This window comes from Pyrus communis, chromosome 17 (assembly GCF_963583255.1).
Source record: "Pyrus communis chromosome 17, drPyrComm1.1, whole genome shotgun sequence".
In the NCBI taxonomy this organism is placed as follows: Eukaryota; Viridiplantae; Streptophyta; class Magnoliopsida; order Rosales; family Rosaceae; genus Pyrus; species Pyrus communis.
The window spans coordinates 1,754,829-1,775,562 of record NC_084819.1 but is presented as its reverse complement, the minus strand read 5'-3'; the positions used below and the strand labels follow the sequence as shown (position 1 = coordinate 1,775,562).

The window sequence follows — 20,734 nt, the reverse complement described above, 5'->3', positions numbered from 1 at the left end:
TATTTATTAATATTTGCAGTGTAGTTTGGTTTCAGTGCGGTTTTCAAAAGCTAAAACCAAAACCAAACTGTTTTCTATGTTCGTTTCAAAACCGCAAAACCAAACCGTTTGGTACGGTTCGATTTGATTCGTGTTTCGGTTTCGGTTTTCAGTTCTAAGTGCCCACCCCTAATGAAATCTAATCAAATTCAATCTAAACACCAAACTAGGTTTATATGTAAAACAACGCACAATGATAATTGATTAAAATTGGACTTCAGCTGTTCATCTGTACTTTGAGGCAAATGCAATGAAAACTGAAAAGCCAACTCATTCCTAACAACAACAAAGCGTTCTATTAACTAGGGTTTGCTGTTTGAATTCTAGATCATCATTCCACTCAGTTACGCCAAGTCCCAATTAATTTCTAACAAAAGGAAATTAATGTTAAACATGTATGATATCGACCAACCTTGGCTCGTAATTCTTTTATACAGCTGAGAGCGGAATTTGAAAAAATATATATTTTTTTTCTTCTAATTTCTATACAGAAAAAAATCACAACCTGAATATAACTGTGGAATGGAACAGATTCATCTACGGCACACGCTCCAGTACATGCTGCAGGGCTTTTTTGATACCTTCCTGATCAAGTGTTGTAGTCAGTTGTATTTCCTGAACCTGAATCATCATATAAACAACGTTTGTATGTGTGCACTTCCGAAAGCGTACATGTTCTTAACAGTGTTTGATTTGAGAGAGAGAGAGAGAGCGTGAGGTCGAACATAATGAAACTCACCTGCCTTCCCGCACGAGCAAGGAGAGTAAATTTCCGATTAATGGCCGGTGACTGTTTAAAAATAAGATAAAAATGAAGGTTTTACAATAAGAAAATAGAGTTGCTTAGATTGAGTCATTTCGCAGAAAGGAACTCACATTCGAAAGCCAAAGCTGCAGGTCCTGTGAAACCACCCTTTTCTCAAACCCCTGGCGACTGATTCGTACATCATCTATACTGGAAAGTATTAAGGCAGCAACAATCAAGACATCAGTTTCTCAAAAACCAAGCAATTCACACGGTATGTTTGAACTCCAAGAAGATAATTAACGAGCAAGATGAATATACACACGCAAAATAAGATTACATTGTGACTACAGAAAATCATTCAAAGGAGGCAAATGCTTTTGTAGCTAGCAAACTCCTTCCTCATTTACACCCATTCTGGAAGGCAACATTCATCAAGTCTGGAATACTGTTGTTATAACATTACTACTCATATAATATAATAACTGTTAATATAATCAATGACCCAAAAATCAAGTTATGAATTGCAAATAAAATATATCGATAGCTCACTACACTCTCCCTATTCATATGTAGCCCCATCCTAGGGATGGAGATCCAAAGAATTGGAGACATCGAAACACAAATGGGCGTAGCCCCACCCTGAACCTTGCAAACCAAAGAAGCAGGGAATGGAGATTTGAACCCAGGACCTCATGCAAACCAAGGCTATGATAGAATGTAAGATAATCGCCGACCCTTAAAAGCTTAAGTTGTTGGGGAATGAGCCAATAATGTATATCAAGTAAACAACAAATTACTGTTCCCATTAGATTCAACAAATAAATGTTTACAAGACTCCTAATAGACTAATAATCTGAACTGCAATAGTTTACCACTCAGTCTTTGAAAGCGTGTAATTTAATCACAACCAATGCTTTGGAAACTTCATGCTTATAAGTGCAATTTTGGAATAATATATTTTGAAAAATATAATGAATTAACTTTTATCTAACGAGAAGCCAAAGAGGCCTGGACTACTTTGTTGCAAAAAAAATTAAAAAATCATCTTTGTGGCCTCAATTCCATGCATGAGTTGTCACCGAAGGAGTTGAATTTTGACCTCAGAACATGTATGAGTTCATGAATGGAGTTCGGTAGTCAATCATTTATTTCTTTATTTACACTTTTTTTGAAGTTCTGACAAAATCTAGTTTTTGGTAACTATCATCAGTTTATGTTGAGATAAATATTGTCTTGACTCTTGACAGCAATGTTACAGTCTTGGAACTTTTCCAAATCCTAAATATTCATACAGATTCTAGTTTCTCAATCGAAGCCATTAAATTATTCAGAAATAGCTCTTCATAAACCAAAAAATGCAAAAACCTTACCCATCTTCCTGTACTAGCTCTTCAAGTATGGATGCAAGGCCTGGAAGAGGTTCTATATCATTGCTAGTGCTAGTGCTAGTGCTCAAAGAATCAGGATCTACAGAGCCATCCTGTGAATCGTCAAACTCATCAGTTGAGAATTATAAATGAGACTACAACTGATATATCAGATATTTGCATGTTACAAACCTGTGGTATTACTTTGTCCAATGTTTCTAGAAGCGGATCTTCCTCCAATTGTTTAATGGAAAGTGTAATTCTTGACTTTTCTCTGCATAAGATTTTCACATGAAAACTCATGTGAATTTATCCGTACAGGTAAGTCAGGTGGAAACTAAACAATTTTTTTTTTTTATAATTTTATCATCACATGCACCTTAATTCTCAACTGTGAACTGTCCATCTGATCAAACAGATGAGAAATATGGCTTTATTTAAGGGCATTTTTGCATGTAATTGTGTGTGCGTGTGCATAACACCTAAAATTTTAATCATACAATAGAACTCACCTATCGATATTAATAATCTTGACCCTTACGTCGTCACCCTCAGTTAAAATGTCTCTTATATCCTGAACTAAATCCCATGAAACCTCTGAGACATGTACTAGTCCAGTCAGATGATAAAGACCTGTTTCATTGTTTTAGATGCCAATTAGGAATTCTGTTCTTTTTCTTTTTTTCATATCGAATCAAAATGTAGAACAGCATATAAGAAAAATACCATCAGGAAATCGCAGGTGAACAAATGCACCATAATCCTCCATAGAACCCACCCTAGCTTCAAAAACATCTCCAACACTAATTTGCTCAGAAAACTTTGACCAGACAGCTTCCTTTTCTGAGAAAATTAGTTTCTTGTTCTCTTCGTCTGCTTGGATCACCTAAAATATCAAGCAACTGAGATAAGTTGTACTTTAAAGACAACTCTTTTGTACATTCCAACCAGGAAAAATAGCAAATCTGTATAATAATTGTGACTAGGTAATAGAGTGAAACTTAAAAATGAAATCTTTGCATATCATCATCTGGTCTCACAAAAAGGAAAAACACGACTGTAAAATCTAAAAAAAGACAAATGCCGAACATTGCACCAACCATGGAATTGAGTACTGATACAAGTACGAGTCCAAACTACATTCGTTGTACATTCATATAGTACTAATTTCATCTTCATCTTCTAAGACTCTAGATGACTTTTATGTAGTCTACTTTTTCAAGCTACTTATGTTCTTTATGTAGTCAGCCTTTCAGCCTTCCATTATTTTTCATTAGTCTGATCGTCGGCCTGACCAATAAGGTCAGAAACAGATTGACCAAATTGACATGATTTTTTTTTATAAGAACTTTTGATTGACATATCAAAGAAATAATGGTTCAGTCATCATTTTGGTTGAAAAGTACAATGATATGACCCTCAACTAGTCACCACTCTCATGCACCCAGTTCTCTCTCTCTCTAACTTCCATGCAGAGCTTCAATCAAGCAATTAAAGGTCAAGACACCAAAATTGTTATATCAAAAGCCTTAGATTCACTGATCCCACACCTTTCCTTCTCTCCACCGTTAGCATGGGGGTGACTAACCTAACCGCTTTAGCATGGGGGTGACTAAGCTAACCACTTTAAACATATATACCAAGGGTACTCCTTGGTATCACAAATTCACAATTGAGGAACCATATCACAATTGTTAACCCTCCCATGAGCAATAATCCAATCAAACAACCAAACCCTTGGAGGTACTTTCATCCTTCAAACTGTATTGAGGAGATATAATAGGATATAGAAGGGTCCTCCATCACCTGACTCGAATAAGATTTAAAAGGAAAGACCCCTTATGGCCCCAGCATCCACCTCCACCTATCCATCCTTGATGAACCCATATCTGACTGAGATAATAAGGGCATAAGCTCCCCAACTTCCAAACCATTCAAGTTTCCATGAAAGTTGAAACCCAACATCCCAACTTCTTTGAAACTGAGAGGGATTAACACACCCCCTAGGTATGCAAAAATTGTGACACTGATAGTCTGTATAATCTAGGAAAAGAAAAGGATACGGAATTTTCCCCAACCCACCTCTCTTCCGAAACCTCACCCTTTTCCCACTATTCAACACAAAACAGGAAAAAAAAAAAAAAAAAAAAAAAAGAACAAGTTCATGCCTAGTGAAATGCCCTTTTGATAAGATGGTTTTTTCTAAAAAGATCAACAGTTTGGGGTGAATGGAATATTTAACAAATTAAGGAAACATATATTTATGTAATTAAGATCATCACCTTCACGGATATAAGTGTACCAGGTAAACCTTTTGCAATCTCTTGGAGGCCTTTTCCCCGTTCTGCATGAAATGGAATCATAAACATAATAGAATATAAATTACAAGTACACTTCCTAGAACATAAAGTTGGTAAAAAAACTCATTCCAATTAACATAGATGTATGGATAATCGGATATCAGCAGACTAGTACGAATATGCAGGATTGGTTCCCCTAATAGTAATTATTCAAAGTAAAGAAGGCACTGCCAAGGCATACTGCATGCCTGTAAGTTTTCTTCATAGGAAGACTTTGAATTTGAATAATATACAAACAGAGGATCTTTAAATGAAACTTTAAGAAAAAAAATCATGTCAAATGTTTAACTTCTATGTCATACAACGTATACAAGTAGAAAACAAAAGGCTAACAAATAGAACGGCTACATAGAGAGATATTTCCCACCCTAGCCAAACCTTGCCCCAACATAGGGTCATAATCTCGTAAGGGAAAGTGAAAGGCATCTCAAATCCATCCACATGAAGACCATGCGACTCAATGGAAATTGTTATCGACACTATGATATCAACAAAACTTAATTAATTAAAAAAAAAAAATTTGAAAACAAGAACAGAACAAGAAGAGCAACTACAGTTAGTAAATCAGTACCTTTGCAAAAATGTGATGGGCTCAACTGTGGAAATGGAAGAAACCCCACTAGGGAATGAAACTTAATCAGCAAACCTCCACCATTATATCCTTCAACCATGCCCTCATAGATCAATCCACTGTCAATATAAGCCTTTGCTACCTTCCAATCAGCAGATCTCTACTTCTTTGCAGAAATTAAGTATTAGCTCGTACAAGAGTATGGAGAATTAAACTTGTGAAATCAGACCAACTTGAAATGCTTCTCCATTTTCAAATAATTATATTCTTCTTGCGGATAACGAATAAACAGAACAAACCACAGCAATGTCTCCGTTTATTCTGGTCTATCCACACCGGTAAAGGAAATATAATAATTTGCATGCTCTGAACCATTGCCATTATATTCATTCGACGGTAAGAACTCAAAAATTAAGGTACTTAACTCTACCTCTGATCACTCCCATTTAAAAACATTGCCCTTAAAACATGGGGTTGGGTTCTGTCATTCCAAGAGGCAAATGGGGTTCTTCGAATTCACATTCAACACATATACGCATGCCATACAAAACACAAAACCCGAAAGCATCGAAAAATGAAAGTACCCAATACAAAGTTACAAATTCAAAAACACACACTACTAATCAAGCGAAACACATGACAAGAAATTGGAAAATTCAACACACCCGAGCGTCTTGGAGGGCCTCTGCAGAGGGAGCCGAGTCCTGAACCAGTCCAGAATGTTGGGTGTCGGAGACTCTGCTCGACGCGTAAACCGAACATCTTCTCTTGCAGTGAGACTTGTGGGAATGCCTTGAGAAGTTGATGTGATTCAACAGACAAGACTTACTGCCATTGTTGCAGAAGGCAATGGTATCGCCGGTAGTAAAGAGCTTAGAGGAGGCTGAACCCAGAGCCAGTGCACTTGTTTGCAGTGGCATTTCTTCTGCAGAATCTGGATTCTGGGTTTTGGGAATTTGGATAGATTATCTTAGAAACAGGGGTGGATTGGATAACGTTTCATTTTTGGTGGGGAAAAGCTTTTGGGGAACCCTGCTTGAACGTTCCAAGTGTCATATTCTAGCCCACATAAAATCTCTATCCATTTTTGTTAATAAAGGCGGGTTTAGAAAGGTTTTGCAGGTTTAGAAAGTGTTTTTAATATAATTGAAAATGTTTTTAGTAAAGTTAATTTTTTATTTTAAAAAGTTTTTGAAGTGCATTTTTAAGATTCATTTGTGTTTTTACGTTATACATCAACAAATTATGGTTTCAAAGGTTATCCAAAATGAAAAGATCTATTTTTAAGTGGATATGTGAAAGTACGCTATGATTATTAAGAGAAACGTCTGGTTTCTGAACCTATTGAGATGACCCAAGAATTTCTCTATTTCAATTTTACTAGTCCTTGGGAGCAGCGCAGCGACGAATGGTTTAGAATAGAATAGGACAGGACAGATCCTTGGGAAATGCTATTTGATTTGTAAGAATAAGAATAAACTTTTAGCATCGGTTCCAAAAGCATTTTCATCAAAAGTGATTTCAGTGATTTTAAAAGCATTTCCAAATGCATCCTAAATGAACGAAAAATCAAGAGATAGAAATAAAAGAGAAGTGCAGAATGAGAGAACGAAAGTGCAGAAATTATAGTTTTTCATTTGGAGGGAAGCAGTGAAGCAATGCTACTTAAAACTCCATCGTCTGACTATCGTCTTTGAAGTTGTCAAAAATTAAGTAAACAGAGTTTGGATGCCAAGATTATAAGGAAAACGGTCAGGTAAAAATGGAGGTCTAAGCAAGAATCAAGGTCCTGCTTAAATTACAGTCGGCTTCTGTCGCTCGATACACTTCTCATCCAAATCACCAAGAGGTGGATATAATACAAAAATGTCTAGTTCTATAGTTGATTTGGGCAGCTCATGAAGAAGAATTCTCTCCCTTCATACGTCTAATAAATTTGACGACCCACACCTTAAAGATAAATTAAAATAACACAAAATTTGGTCTCCCTCCTTTACTGTGGTGTTTCATCAGCTTGTGGTACCTACCTCGCAAATACAATCAGAACCCAGATTGCATACTAAAAATGTGTAATTTCCGGCAAAAAGTACGGTAGCCTTCAATATCGTATCATATGTTTATTGACATCGCAGGAAAACTGCCTCATCGAACATAAATTGAGTGCAATATCTAGCTTTTCAAATGAAAATTTAACATAAAGTTCGGCATAGAACTTTTCGGATATTACAATTAATGGTTTGACAAATAGTGTGTGTCCAAAACAGGGTAAAGATATATGTACCCTTGCAATGGTTGTAGAGGTTACAGCCTTCCCGGTCTGCACAAGGCTTGAGTGGCGGGGAAAGTGCTTTATCTTAATCGAGGAGACTTAAATGAAGAAAGTAGCCTCCCTTGGCTAAATCTCAAGTCATATAAGTTAGCAACAAATTCCATGGCTTTCCAACATAACTGATGGTGATGATGGGATGGAGAAAAAATCATGCATGCTTGAACAGTTTCATGCTGAGCCAGTGAAAATATACAGCTACCACGAGGACCGGCAGAGTCAAGGGCACCAAGAAGCAATAATACCTGTCAAAAATAAAAAACTAAGTTGGAGAAAATATGAAAAACAGGAACTTTCAGTATACTACTACTGCCAACAACAAAAATCCAGTCAATTAAGTTTTCTATATTTGAAGGTCGTGCTAATCTTTATTTTTCCAAAACAACTTGATACCTCTAGGCACTAGTTTTCTATATTTGAAGTTCGTGCTAATCTTGATTTTTCCATATCAACTTGATACTTCTAGGCACTAGTTCACTTAATCATACTTAAGAGAAGTTGGAATCTGTCAATCCAACATTATTTTGGTCCATCAATGGATTTTCGATCACCACTCAGTACCTTTCGCTTTCTTCTCCATAAAGAGTGATGCTATTGGGAGACACATGAACACACAAAAGCCATATCTCTTGTAATGCACAATTAAACAAGCGAATATGTATGTATGTATGTATAGGAATCCTTTAACAAGAGGGATCCCCATTTTTCTGAAAAAATGGGGACACCCTCTCAACCATTGGATTTGACTTTAATGAAATTGTGTGGTTGAGATTGTGTGGCCTATGATTTAATCTCAACCACACAATTTTATTAAAGCCAATCCAACGGTCAAGAGGGTGTCCTCATTTTTTTTTTTTTTTTTTTAAATGGGGATCCCTCTTATTAAAGGGCCTGTATATATATATGTTTAGTGAACACAAAAAAGCATCCCATTGCATGATCGAGCAACTTCAAAATTTTCCTCTACTATCACTCTACGCCTGTCTTAAATGAGTCTAAATTTAAGAATACAACTTGTAGAATATGTAGTGATTGATAATTTGGACTTTTTGCCTGCCATTAAAGCCAACAGTTGAGATTTTTTAGGTTTTGCGGATAGAACTTGCAAGCATATTTATCATCTTGTGTGTCTGGTTTTGTGGATTTTTTAAGGTTCAAGAATTGAATAATGCAGCATCTTTATTTAAGCACTCTATGATACGTGCTTGCGTCGTGGAGCACAATCAGCTAATAACCTTTTTGTACCTGCAAATTTTGTAAGGATGGCAACAAGGAACACTAACTTCAGCCCCTCCGACTCATTGGTGTTGGAACGAACATGTTATGATGTGTGATCTACCATCAGTCTTCACAATTATGAATGATGCCTAAGAGCCCCTACTCTGATGCCTACATTGGTTTGATTAATCTGCCTCACTGCTGTGTTTCATCTTAGGTAATTACACACCTCCTGAATACAATTAAAACCAAGCTTTTCTCACAGATTGTAGCATCTTTGAAAGCTTCATTTCCGTCGAAAAGTAAAACCCTGTTCCTTCATATCATGTTTACCGAGGGCAAACTGCCTCATCAGCATAAATTTGCTGCAGTCTCTACGAATTCAAATGAAACCCGAAAGCCAAGTCTATAATTCTGTCCCAAATTTAGCTTTGCTCAGGGCATGTTTACTTGGTATGGGAAATTGGGTATGCCATAGCTAATTTCGAAGCAGGATCCACTTACTTTTCTATAACTTGTGCGTTAGTAAAATGCAGCATATTCCCTGAATGAAAATGATGCAAACACGCCAACTGACATCAATTTAATGAAATACCGAAAGGTCATATGATCTAGTCGTGGAAACGGCCTCTTTGCAAAGCAAAGGTAAGGCTTCTTACGATAAACATTCCCCCGACCCTCACAAAGCGGGGAGCCTTATTGGCTTGGGGTCGCCCTTCCTACTCCTCTAAAATTTGACAATAATTCAAAAAAAATCCACCAGCTGAAAAGTAACAAGTAAATCATACATATTGCTACCAAAAATCTAAAACCATTCATTGAAAAGATCAAACAAGATCATAATATGGTGAAAAATTAATGCTTGCCCAGAAATATAGACAAATAAAAAATCAGGGAAAACAAAGAGAGAATGATGGAATTACCGGTCGCTTTGGATCGCGGAGACGATAGGATTATCTGAAGGCGGAAGAAGCTTGGATATCACGGCGGCGTAAAGAAAACCCAGAAAGAAAAGGGAGCCAGAGGCGATGAAAACCCATCCCCAAATCAATTTCTGTTGCTGCATTTCCTTCCACTTGTATCCTCCAGACTCGTGACTCCAAACGAAACCAACAAAAACGTCAATTCTTTGGGTCTGATTGTTTGAGCAGAACAGAAGTACCAAATTAGAGAAGGAAGAGAAGCTATGGTGGTGGACTGTGGCCGCAGGAGGAGGCGGAGGAGGAGGAGAAAGCTTTATAATGGCAGTGAAGATTCTGGGGAAGAAGCCGAGTTCACTACACTTTACGGGGTTCTGTTTCTAATCTCAGCCCTTTGTTGCATCCAACGGTCATCATTTCTTCTGAGTTTTTCTTATATAAAGAATTTTTTTTTTTAACAAACAATAGTATAGTCTAACACTATGTTTGGATAAAGAAATTTAAGACTACTAAGGAATTTTAAAATGATTGGATTTTATTTTCTAGAATTTGTGAATTTTCTTGTTTGGTTAACCCTAAAAGAACAATAGAATTGAATACCGAATTTGTTATTTTTAAACTCTCAATCATAGAAATTGGAAAAAAAACACCTATTTACATGGAATTTAAACTTGGGAATTGAAGGTCTCAAATTCCAAGTTTTTTTTCCAAACGGAAATTCTAAATTTATATGTTTATGAATCCAAACAAGGGAATTGGTGCATGTCAATTTATAAATTCTGACTTTTATCCAAATTCCAAGTTTATTTCTCTCATTCAAACATAGTGTAAGGCTTACAACAGGCTTGCCATAATAATGCAGTTCAACTTCATCTTTGGCGAGAATCGAACATAAGACCTCTCACTTACTAGTAAAGAGAAATATACCAGTAGACCGCAATACTAAGTAACTATAAAGATTTATATTTTCTATTTTCGAATCCCCTCAAATTGAGCCAGGTTTCAACTTTTTTACATTAACCTTGAAATTTTGAAATTGTATCAATTTTATGTCTTTTGCCTGACGTATGAAATTGAAAATTTTGAAAAACATCGTATGATATTGAAATTAGACGAGAAGTTGAGAAGGTTAAATGTAGTTTGGACAAAAAAAAATCGTTCGATGTTTCTGTCTATTGATATGGATCAAATGAAACTCATGCATTATTTCATTTAGGCAAAGAATTTACAAAATCCCCTAAAAAATGTAATAGAAAAAACAGAGGAAAAATTAAGATGCAATGCAATGAATGATCTGATGGAATTTGCTAGTTTCTGACCACATCACAACTCTTAGAGCTCTTTGTGTTGCTTTAGCAAGAACAAACTGTAGAGTAACATTTCGACAACAATTAAACATCGTCTCCACTTAATTTCTTTCCGGAATTGATGTCTTTGTTAACAGATCTCCCTGCTGAATCATAGGGATCATATTTTGTACATTTACACGATAATATCACACGGTAAACAAAAGATAACGTCATTTGTGAAGCGATGCAGTACCAAGGGGCTGAACAGGTTTATTTTCGTATAATTGCTTAAGGGGACATTCAGATTCTCGTCATCGAGCAGCTGCCTCAGGCAACCTTGTTTTTTTTCCCCGGGCAGCAAGCAATTCATAATCCTGCATATTTTAATACATGAAAGTTCAACGGTTTAGGGTACACTATATACAAGCAGAGGAGAGAACAGAAAATATAAATGATTCCCCAAGCACATAAAACTCAATGCTAAAAGGATTGGAAGGAAAAGGAGAAAAAAGTGAGGAGACAGAACATAAATGTGAAGGAGAGGGGAGAATGTTACTCCAGAAATTAAAAGAAAGAAACCTAAAGAGCTTCTTTTTCTTTTTCTTTTTTAAGGTTTCAGCTTTATGCATTCTCTTTTATTTCTCTATCGCCTCTCTCGTTGTCATCTCTTTACATTCATGAAAACAGCAGTTTAAACTCATTCCTCAGAATTTCGCCCGATTAAGAGATTTTCTTTGAGCATCACAAGAATTATGTTATGGTAATTATAAACACAGAAAACTCAAGTCACTACCAAATACTTCCATTACTTAATAATCAAAAATAAAAGTAGGAAGACTTTTGTAAAGTGAAGCTGCCAAAAAATGAAGGCACAAGTGATGCACAATGGACCTTTCTGTTTTTTCCACCGACCATTTTTGTAAGAAATCAGTTTTAAGTAGATTCCGGAATAGATGAACAAAAGATGTTGATCATACCACATAAATTCCAAAATCGTGATGGAAATTACCTGTACAATCGCCTGAGCACAAAGTTTCCCTGATAGAACCGCTCCTTCCATGGAAGCTAAATACTTTTGTTTTGTGTAATCACCAGCTAAATAGAAACCCTCTAGGGGAGATCTTTGCAAGGGACGGCAAGGTTCACAACCTGGTACAGTCTTGTAAACAGACCTGAGACATCAACAAGTCATAATTCAGTTAAAACACTAATATCCATAACCAAGTCATCCACAGGCACGTCAGGCAGTGGTTGTATGGCCATGCCCCCCCTCTTCCTAGAGCATAATTCTTGGCTCAACCGCTTATGAATAGAAAATGGAACCCCTTAGGAAAGGTAGGACCACTGAATCCAAAATACCAAGCCAAAAATTACAAGTAAATCAAAATCCAAGTCTTCCAAGGAATTTTGTTGCCACGAAGTTTCCAATTTTTTATTAAAATTTTGCATGAAAATTAGTTGCTCGAAATTCCCATATTATATTGACAATTTAGATAGGTGACTATTAGACAATATGTTAATATTTCAATCAAACAAGTTCATGTGTACGAAAGAGAATCCCTGCCATTTATTTTCCATTGCGTATTGTGACATGATTTTTCAGATAATATTTGAAACTTTTGGCTTTAAAGACAGACCTTGGTGTTTTCACAACATGGTACTTCAAAATCTTTGCTTTGCTTTGATCTGCAGCTATTTCGTCAGGAAAGAGTTTTGCAAGTTCATTGAGTGTAGCATCAATAATTTCTGAATCACTACATGAAATCCATTCTTCTGCCGGTGCAAAAACCAACTCCAGCATAGATTGGTTTGGATTGTAATATTCCTGCCATGATTTACAGTGAATCATGCCCCAATCTAAAGTAAACTAAAATGCAAATAAAAACAGAAGGACTTGAAATGAGCTAATACTTTATACGGGAAATAAATTTACTGAAGTTTAATTAACTGATTTTTCCTGGATAAGGAAAACTGGTACAATACACGTTAATATGTTGACATCAAGAATTAATTTAATAATTGTTTAGTTTTTCTAAACTAGGAATATATGGTTATATCCTCAAAAAATAAATATATGGTTACAATATTACATCAATGGTAGTTAGAAGTTAGAAAGATAAACCAACAAATATCTACTGTTGCTTACTAATAAGTAATAAATAACAGATGTTACCTTACATGTTACGGACATGTCAGCATACACACTTAAAAGAGGACTTCTGCATTAAGGAGAAAAAAGACACGTCAGAAACCATACTGGGACAACAAAATAGTTAAAAGGCAACTCTCACAAGTCAAAGGCAACCAAAAGAATCCATCACACATGTTTTAATACCTCATACACCGAACAGGCTGTAACTTTCGCATTTCTTTTTACTGACAATATTATATAAACAAACTTTTTATAACTTTGAATGTTTAGGCCTGAATGGTATGTCTTAGCATTTTGTGCAACCCTTAGATTTGGGGACCAAACCAATGCATATTATCTAAACCATCCCAACTTTGTTATTGACGATATACCTCCATTGTGGACTCAAAGATGATAAATTCTATCACCAAAAGAGAACAAACTTTTTCTAATGGTTAGGCGTGTGTGGCATGTCTGAGCATCTACACACACAGACACGTCTACATATGTGTCATATACTATCAGTAATTGAATATGACAGGGCTAGTCAGAAGGTAAAGCTGAAAGCAACAAGCATCAAAGAACCATGAGATACACCCTGAAAGTAAGAGTTAGAGTAAAATCTATGCTAAACAAAACAACTAAGTATGAGCAAGACCTGCTAAAAAGTAGGTGATCATATGTGTTCTTCAGCTTTCTATCGAACCTGCAATTAAAGAAAATCCATAGCATAAGATTATAACATATTACTAAAATTTTACTTCAGTGCAACAAAGAGAAACTTCAGACTGAAATGAAAAAACAGAGAGAAAGTGAGTAAAGTAACAGTTAATAGTAGGTTCAACATTACACCTGGAAATCACATTTTTGGGCCATCTAAGCAATGGAACTTAAAAGGTATGGTTTCCTTTTATGATGACTGGTGAAGAGAACTAAAGTGAGAGCCCAAAGAGATTAAAAAAAAGTACCCATGGCAGTCCCAATCTCTAGGGATAAGGCTTGTATTTAACTTAAAGAAATTGCAATGAACCTATTGAAAAATTCTCTCATTTATTGAAGAATCCCAGTTTAAAGAAAGAAAACCATAAATTGGATCAATTCACAATAGAGACCATCCAGGTTTATTTTCTGATAATGCAAGATTAAGGAATCAAGTGTGTGTATGTGTGAGAAAGAGAGAAAGAGAGAGAGAGAGCTATTTTTGTTCTTGTTTAATTCAGTTAGTCTCCACTTACCATATGTGAACATTGATAACTGGAACTCCAACTAGTTTCTCCAATTTCTTGAAATATGGCATCTCTTTCCAGTTTTCAGGCAATAGAAGCTTTAAGATATCAACTGTTTAAAAGAAAATCAAACAATCTCAGGGAAACTTCTTGAATATAAATTAAAGACCAAATTATACAATCTTAAATAATAAAAACTGTGCCAAACCTGGAGTGGCAAACACATACGCATCTGCTTCAATCACACTCCCATTATTTAGTACAAAACTCTTTACAGTTCCATCATTATTTAGATCAATTTTCTGTATTCGGGAATTAGTTCGGACTTCACCGCCCAATGACTGGATATGATCAACAATTGGAGCACAGAGTCTCTCAGGGGGACTACCATCCAAGAAAGCCATCTTGGAACCGTGTTTCTCCTATTCATGTGTGCAAATCTACTGGTCAGCAAGTGCTAGGTTGTAACAAAAATTTGTCCAACTAAGTAATACTTTATTGATCATCTATGTACGATAGTGCATACAGAGAAAGAACTAATCCAAAATTAAATACTGAAGTTCCGCAAGGAATGCTACTCTAGATATGTTGCTTCTGATCTGACTTAAGCTCTGAGTAATATACAAGGAAACGAAAAAGACACGATTCTAAATTTGCATTAACGGTGCACATGAAGCCATAACATTATATCATGAACCGGTTTATTTTCCTCCATACCAAGTTTACCAACATTATATGAAGGAAAAAGGAACAAGATTTTTACTAAAATTCAAGTCCGGGTAATTCAGTATACCTGAAGAAATCGGTTCAAAGCAATCAATATGCATTGCATTGAAAGTTCATCAGGGTTAATAAAGTTAAGGGCCTTTGACATAGCTATAAACACCTCAGTAGTTACTCGATCAGGTATGCCCTGTGACAAAAGGATAAATCATAAGTTACTGGTTGTTTTTCCTTGTATAAACCATCTTCATCAAGATAACAGAATTCAATCTGATCAACCAATGATACAAGATCATAAGAAATATTAAACTGGCCTGCAGAGCACCAAAATTCTGTTCCAATATGCATATTAAATACTATTTTTTTGGCTGCTAGTTCTTCCAATCAATTAATTAAACATAAGTTGTTAAATCACTAAGACAAGCACAGTATTGTGTCAAAATCTCTGAGATTTTTTTCACTTCTATAAGTATCTCTTGCTCTCTTACTGGACATGTAATTTGTGGATTTCATTTATAATTAATTATGAGTACGTATAAGCTTAAGCCTATTTTTTGTTCAAAGAGAAAAACGGTTCAATTTTCTTAGTTTATTTCAAGATTTCGAGAAGTTTTTCAAAACTCCTACTTCTTCTCCCATTCACGAGGCTAACACTGCCTCATTCAAATCTTGACCATTATGAAACAAAAGCTGTAAATGGACAACCAGATACTAGTGCCTACATAATTTCACCCATCCAAACTAGTGTCAAATAGGTTTTCTATGTGCCAGAAAAAGTAGTGTCCATAGACTAATAATTTACAAGTTTAGCAGATCTCATTTTCATAGTTTCATTGTCTATGTCCTAGTACCAGGAATGTTGACCAGATTAATATTCTCAGCATACTGTACTAAGATCAACAAACCTTGGAACAGTTCAATTTTGTGAAACTGAAGGACCAAGAAGCAGGTTTGTCTAAGCACAATCCTCTTATGTTAACTCTTTAACTTTCAACTCATTATGATATGAGTTCATGGCACACAAGCTAGCCTAACAATATGTATCACAAACACGTGACTTGCTCAATAAAACATGCAAAAAGAACATGATCAAATATTTTAGAGTACCTGTTTCCTCATCCAGTCTTTTACGCTCAAGCCATCTTGGGCTTCAACATAAGCCTGCCCACCAAGGATTGCTGGCAGTAGTCCAATTGCAAACTTGATTTTCTCTGGCCAAGTCAGCATCTCATTGTTCTTCAATATGGCCCATATTCCTGCCAGCCGCAATAACAAGAAGCTCAAAAAAAGTAACAATAGACAGTGACATGGAACACAGATGTAGATCATGAAGCACCAGTTGTCTCCAAGAATTTTGAATTGAACTTTTAAAATTGTCTTTTACAATGAGAGTAAAGACATATTTGTATGAATATTTGTAGGGTGCCCTGAAGCTATAGTGAGGAATTACTATTCTTTCATTCAAGTTTTGGTCTTTAGGTCACAGTTAATAACAAAGGGTTGGCAGTGCAAGCGTTGGTTATCAAATATGGACAGTCAGACAATTGGATAGACTAGGTATTGCAGTACTTCCATCTATGAAATCTTTTGTAATGCGTGTATAAAGCAAGGTACCTTCCCAGGAACAGAAATAATTTTCTGCATTTGTAAACAAACTACTTTCAATCTTCAAGAGGTGACTAATATCTTACCATTTATGGGTGCTGGCAGAACTTCTAGGAAATCAAACCGACTGAACTCCCCTGGCTTGTTTGGCATTGCAAATATCATAGAATGTTCCTTCCACTGCAATCGATCATTAATACCAAGCTCTCCAAACAGGTTCTGAATATTTGGATATGCTCCAACTTGCCAACACAAACAAAAAGAATTATATCATAAGAAATTAAATCCACAGTGCAACTGTCTATGTAAAAGCACTAGACGACAGTAGTCTACTTTTAAGAGCATTCCTAAAGCAAAGAAATAGAACCAGTTTCATTAAGCAATGTGTAAATAATGTACATTCACCTTGGACAGAAGATGACAATGAAAACAGATGTTGGAAATCCTGGGGTCTGAACCCCTACGGACGTTAGGTACAGCTACGGAGCTACCTTAAATTTTCTGATTTTGTAAGTACTGTTTTAAAACCCTATCAAATATAGGGTCCCATTCTCTTGGTCAACAGGTGACCAAGGATTCCCTTAAATTTGATATCAAGGGTTGAGATTAAAAGACAAGCACATCCATTTATTTTCCACCCTTCATATCAAATCCAAGGGTGAGTGACCATACATTTCTTAGTCACCTCGTGACCAAGAGAAATCAAATATAATCCTCAACATTTTGTTTCATTAACATAAAGAAATGTCCACCCAGAATTAGTTTTATTCCCCCCTCTGTCGCAGCTTGCTTGTTAGCTAAAATATTGTAGTGATATATAATATTATAAATTTATACAACGGCGAATTCTTCTCCTTGGTTTAGTGAACATCTCAATCTGACTTTCACTTTATCTTTTCAGAGAAGAAATCACTTGCCAGCGTAATTACCTGACAGACAGTGTAATTTGCTCATCATTCAATACTTCTAAAGAGGGATTTTATTTTCTTTTCTATATATAGAACATAAATAGTGAACTCCAAGTACCCTGGCACACTCTGAACTTTGAACCAAACACTGGAAGGAGAATAATGCAAGCTACTAACTACTAGGAATCTCATTCCCAGATTTGTTACACAGTTACACTCTATCATCCTCTCCTATACCAGCCACCCAAATGTAGCATGAAGAATCTATTTGGAAAAAGACTTCTCTATAAGTTTTAAAAAGCATTTTCGTATAAGTAAAAAAGAATAATTAAACTCACAGAATATATGGAGGCCTGTTTCGTACCAGTCCCCATCACTATCTTTCCATGCTGCCACCTGTAGAAAAAATGGAGATTTAAATAAGCAAAAAAAAAAAAAAAACAAAATAATCAGATTTCAGACTTATCGAGTTAGAATGTTGATATAATTGGACAATGACCCATCTAAATGGCTGCTATTGTTAACACCTAAATAAATAGCAGGGCACCCTTACACATTTAGGACCTGTGAGACAACACATCCCCCATCCCGACACACACACCGCCACCAAGAGATAAGAGTGCCTGATCAAAAGCACTCAACTCTATAATTCCCAACCCACCATCCTTCATCATAAGAAAATATGTCCTAATCAATAATGGTACTGAAACTCAGCATTCAAACAAGCTAAAAAGAAAATCCATTCTGTCTTTCTTGACTAAACTATTGGGCAATGGTTTGGGATAACAACAAGCACAAGACATAAGTCCGAAGACAAGAAAGCACAATTATACAAGTTGTATCATAACCAAAGAAAACATAGAGCTTCGTATTCATAACGTAAGACTGAAGCTTCTACTTTTGCACTTTGTCAATTTTTTTTTATGATTTTTGAGCAATTCCTAATTTAATCCTAAGTAAATAAATACTAAGGGATATGAATACTTAAACCCGAGGATGATTTTTAAGCAATTCCTAATTCAATCCTAAGTAAATAAATTTCCTTAAGCACGTAAAACAATACTTCCCTTGTAGTACTACTAAATTGATTATGTCTCTGTTCCTTATGTTTCCTTTGATAATTTTTTAATAAGAGATTCCAAATTATTAACCATGAAACATGTAAGTTATAACATTTTCAAGCTAACAGCAATCTGGTTTCATAAAAGGATAAAGTTAGAGAAGCTGAAAAACCTTTCCGCCTAAAACATCTCTGGCTTCTAGTAGTATAGGTTGATGACCCGCATCCGCCAAATATTTTGCAGTTGCCAGACCGGCCAAACCTGCAAAAACACATAGAAAATAAATATTAATCCCTTAATAAAAGAGAAAATACTATATTTCGTATACATACAGGATTCCTGTGAGACAAATTATAAACAGAAGAATAAAACCCAATTCAGTTCTAAGCAATTTAAGAATTGATTTTCCAAAAAATATAAAATCAGATTGAATTAATCACCTGCACCAGCAATCACAACTTTTAACGGCTTGGTTGGGCGAGGAGAAGCTCGGAAAGTGGAAGAGAAGCACGCAGCTTCTAAGAAATTAGCAGTACTGTCAAGGTCTGGTCTTGGATAATCAACGCAAACGACCTGTGCCATTACAATCACACACAAATAACTTGACCACCCTTTTAACAATTCAACAATTTAGCAACAAGAACACAAAAAAATTACAGAAAACAAACCTTCAAAGGGCAAACACCATTCCTGGGCCTTCTATAAACAGCTTGTGGGCTTGAAAATCTCCAGCTCTGAGCCATAAATTCACTGCCTTTGAAAGAAAAGGCATCGCATCGGGGACTGTTTCGTTGCTTCTGAGTGTTTACGATGGTAGCTTGGCAGCTCAAGTTAGCAGCGGAGACACAAGCCCACTGCGCCATTTATCAAACAGGTTGCGCGCAGATCAAGAGTCTCAGCCCCCGCGAAGAAATGGAGCTTTTTTTGAGCTCCAAATTTGGGTGGGGGAGAGGAGGAAAGCTGTGCGAGTGCGATGAGTGATGAAATGGTGAGTGGAAGTAAAGCTGAACACATGAGCTTGTTGGCTGAGTTTTCCGTGTCATCTTTGTCTTGTTGCAAAAGTACGGGCTGGGAATCTGGCAAAATTGGCATTTTGAGTTTGTGGGTTAGGCCAGCCATGAGAATATTCTACTAACCGCGTTTAACTGTTGAAAACACATTTTATAATGACTGAAAGCGTTGTAAAGAAAAAAAAAATTGTTTTGAAAAGAACATGAAGTGCTTCTTACAAAAAGCATTAGTTAACACACATTGTTGAACAATTCAGTCTAATACGTTAAGGGTTAGTTTGGTACTGTTGTGGTTTTGAAAAAATTGATTTTACTGTCTTGTAAGAATAATTAGCTGTGAATTTAAACAGTTAGGTGTGTTGGTAAATTGTGTTTCTAAAATTGCTTTGAGTAAAAACAAAGGTGTTAAGGTGTTTGGTAAATTTTTACGTAAAAGTGTTTTTGTTTGTGTGCAACAATTAAAATGGTCTTCATTGTATTTAATATTCATGGATATCGCTTGTGTCCCTCTATAGGGGACTTTCTTGTCCTCCTACTTACTGATAACGAACATTTACCACATGAAAATCATAATTGAAATCATTCATTCAGTTTATCATCATCTAGATATCATATCAGCAAAAATTATTCAAGCCTAAAAGGTCTTTAAACCCAGTGTCTTTACATATTGTGAAATAATTAATTGGGAGAGAATGGAATTAGGTTTTCCAGTTTAAGGAAATTGGAAAACAAAACACCACACCCTATGCTCCTTGCTGCACCTGCTGGAGGAAAAGGCCCTAGCAGTTTGTTATCTTCCTGCTTCACCAACCAGAAATTCATTTGAGTGGATAATAGTAGAGAGCTAACACATGGGAGCCTTAACAACGATTTCATCCTCATAAATATGAAAGGTTGAAATTCTAAACTTAATTTAAGTTTATGCATGTGTTCTTATTTTATATGAACACAAACACGTCGATGAACTTAGATCATGTGGATCAATTTAATAAAATTAACTGGAATCGTTCTGCTAACCATGAATGTAAATTAAATTATATATGATTATGTTACCTTGCCATGCTATATTAAAGTGGCACACAACCCAATAGTGGTATCAGATCTTACATATTTTATTTTGGGAGTTTAAAAAATATTTGTATCACAATCGCAAGTGCATTTTATTTATTTTATTTTTATCAAGTTTAGGGAGAGGGAAGGCTACCCATCCTAGGGTTATCACATACTACAAG

The 20,734-nt window shown here is 35.8% G+C and overlaps 2 protein-coding genes across 2 annotated transcripts; both read right to left on the bottom strand.

Moving 5' to 3' along the window:
* Nucleotides 1-316: 316 nt before the first annotated feature.
* LOC137723498 (uncharacterized) lies at nt 317-6,118 on the bottom strand. Its single transcript, XM_068462691.1, has 10 exons — nt 5,751-6,118; nt 5,086-5,245; nt 4,437-4,498; nt 2,881-3,040; nt 2,667-2,787; nt 2,347-2,428; nt 2,158-2,267; nt 916-994; nt 779-829; nt 317-660 (listed from the first exon to the last, which is right to left on the bottom strand). The coding sequence occupies exons 1-10, from the start codon at nt 6,003-6,005 to the stop codon at nt 577-579; spliced, it is 1,164 nt and encodes a 387-aa protein (XP_068318792.1). The 5' UTR covers nt 6,006-6,118; the 3' UTR covers nt 317-576.
* Nucleotides 6,119-10,819: 4,701 nt separating this feature from the next.
* On the bottom strand, nt 10,820-19,506 carry LOC137722830 (15-cis-phytoene desaturase, chloroplastic/chromoplastic). Its single transcript, XM_068461933.1, has 14 exons — nt 19,161-19,506; nt 18,933-19,065; nt 18,665-18,753; nt 17,770-17,827; nt 16,610-16,765; nt 16,026-16,174; nt 14,989-15,108; nt 14,404-14,617; nt 14,205-14,307; nt 13,628-13,675; nt 13,012-13,057; nt 12,476-12,663; nt 11,848-12,010; nt 10,820-11,212 (listed from the first exon to the last, which is right to left on the bottom strand). The coding sequence occupies exons 1-14, from the start codon at nt 19,353-19,355 to the stop codon at nt 11,150-11,152; spliced, it is 1,725 nt and encodes a 574-aa protein (XP_068318034.1). The 5' UTR covers nt 19,356-19,506; the 3' UTR covers nt 10,820-11,149.
* Between the last annotated feature and the right edge of the window lie 1,228 nt (nt 19,507-20,734).

Coding starts and splice junctions, on each gene's coding strand:
- LOC137722830 (XM_068461933.1), bottom strand. CDS start 19,355: ATGGCGCAGTGGGCTTGTGTCTCCGCTGCTAACTTGAGCTGCCAAGCT. Junction 15,109..16,025: donor AAGACTGGATGAGGAAACAG/GTACTCTAAAAT, acceptor CTTTTGTCACAG/GGCATACCTGATCGAGTAAC. Junction 13,676..14,204: donor GTTATCAATGTTCACATATG/GTAAGTGGAGAC, acceptor CTTTAATTGCAG/GTTCGATAGAAAGCTGAAGA.
- LOC137723498 (XM_068462691.1), bottom strand. CDS start 6,005: ATGCCACTGCAAACAAGTGCACTGGCTCTGGGTTCAGCCTCCTCTAAG. Junction 5,246..5,750: donor AGGCCCTCCAAGACGCTCGG/GTGTGTTGAATT, acceptor GCAAAGAAGTAG/AGATCTGCTGATTGGAAGGT. Junction 995..2,157: donor GAGCTAGTACAGGAAGATGG/GTAAGGTTTTTG, acceptor AATACTTTCCAG/TATAGATGATGTACGAATCA.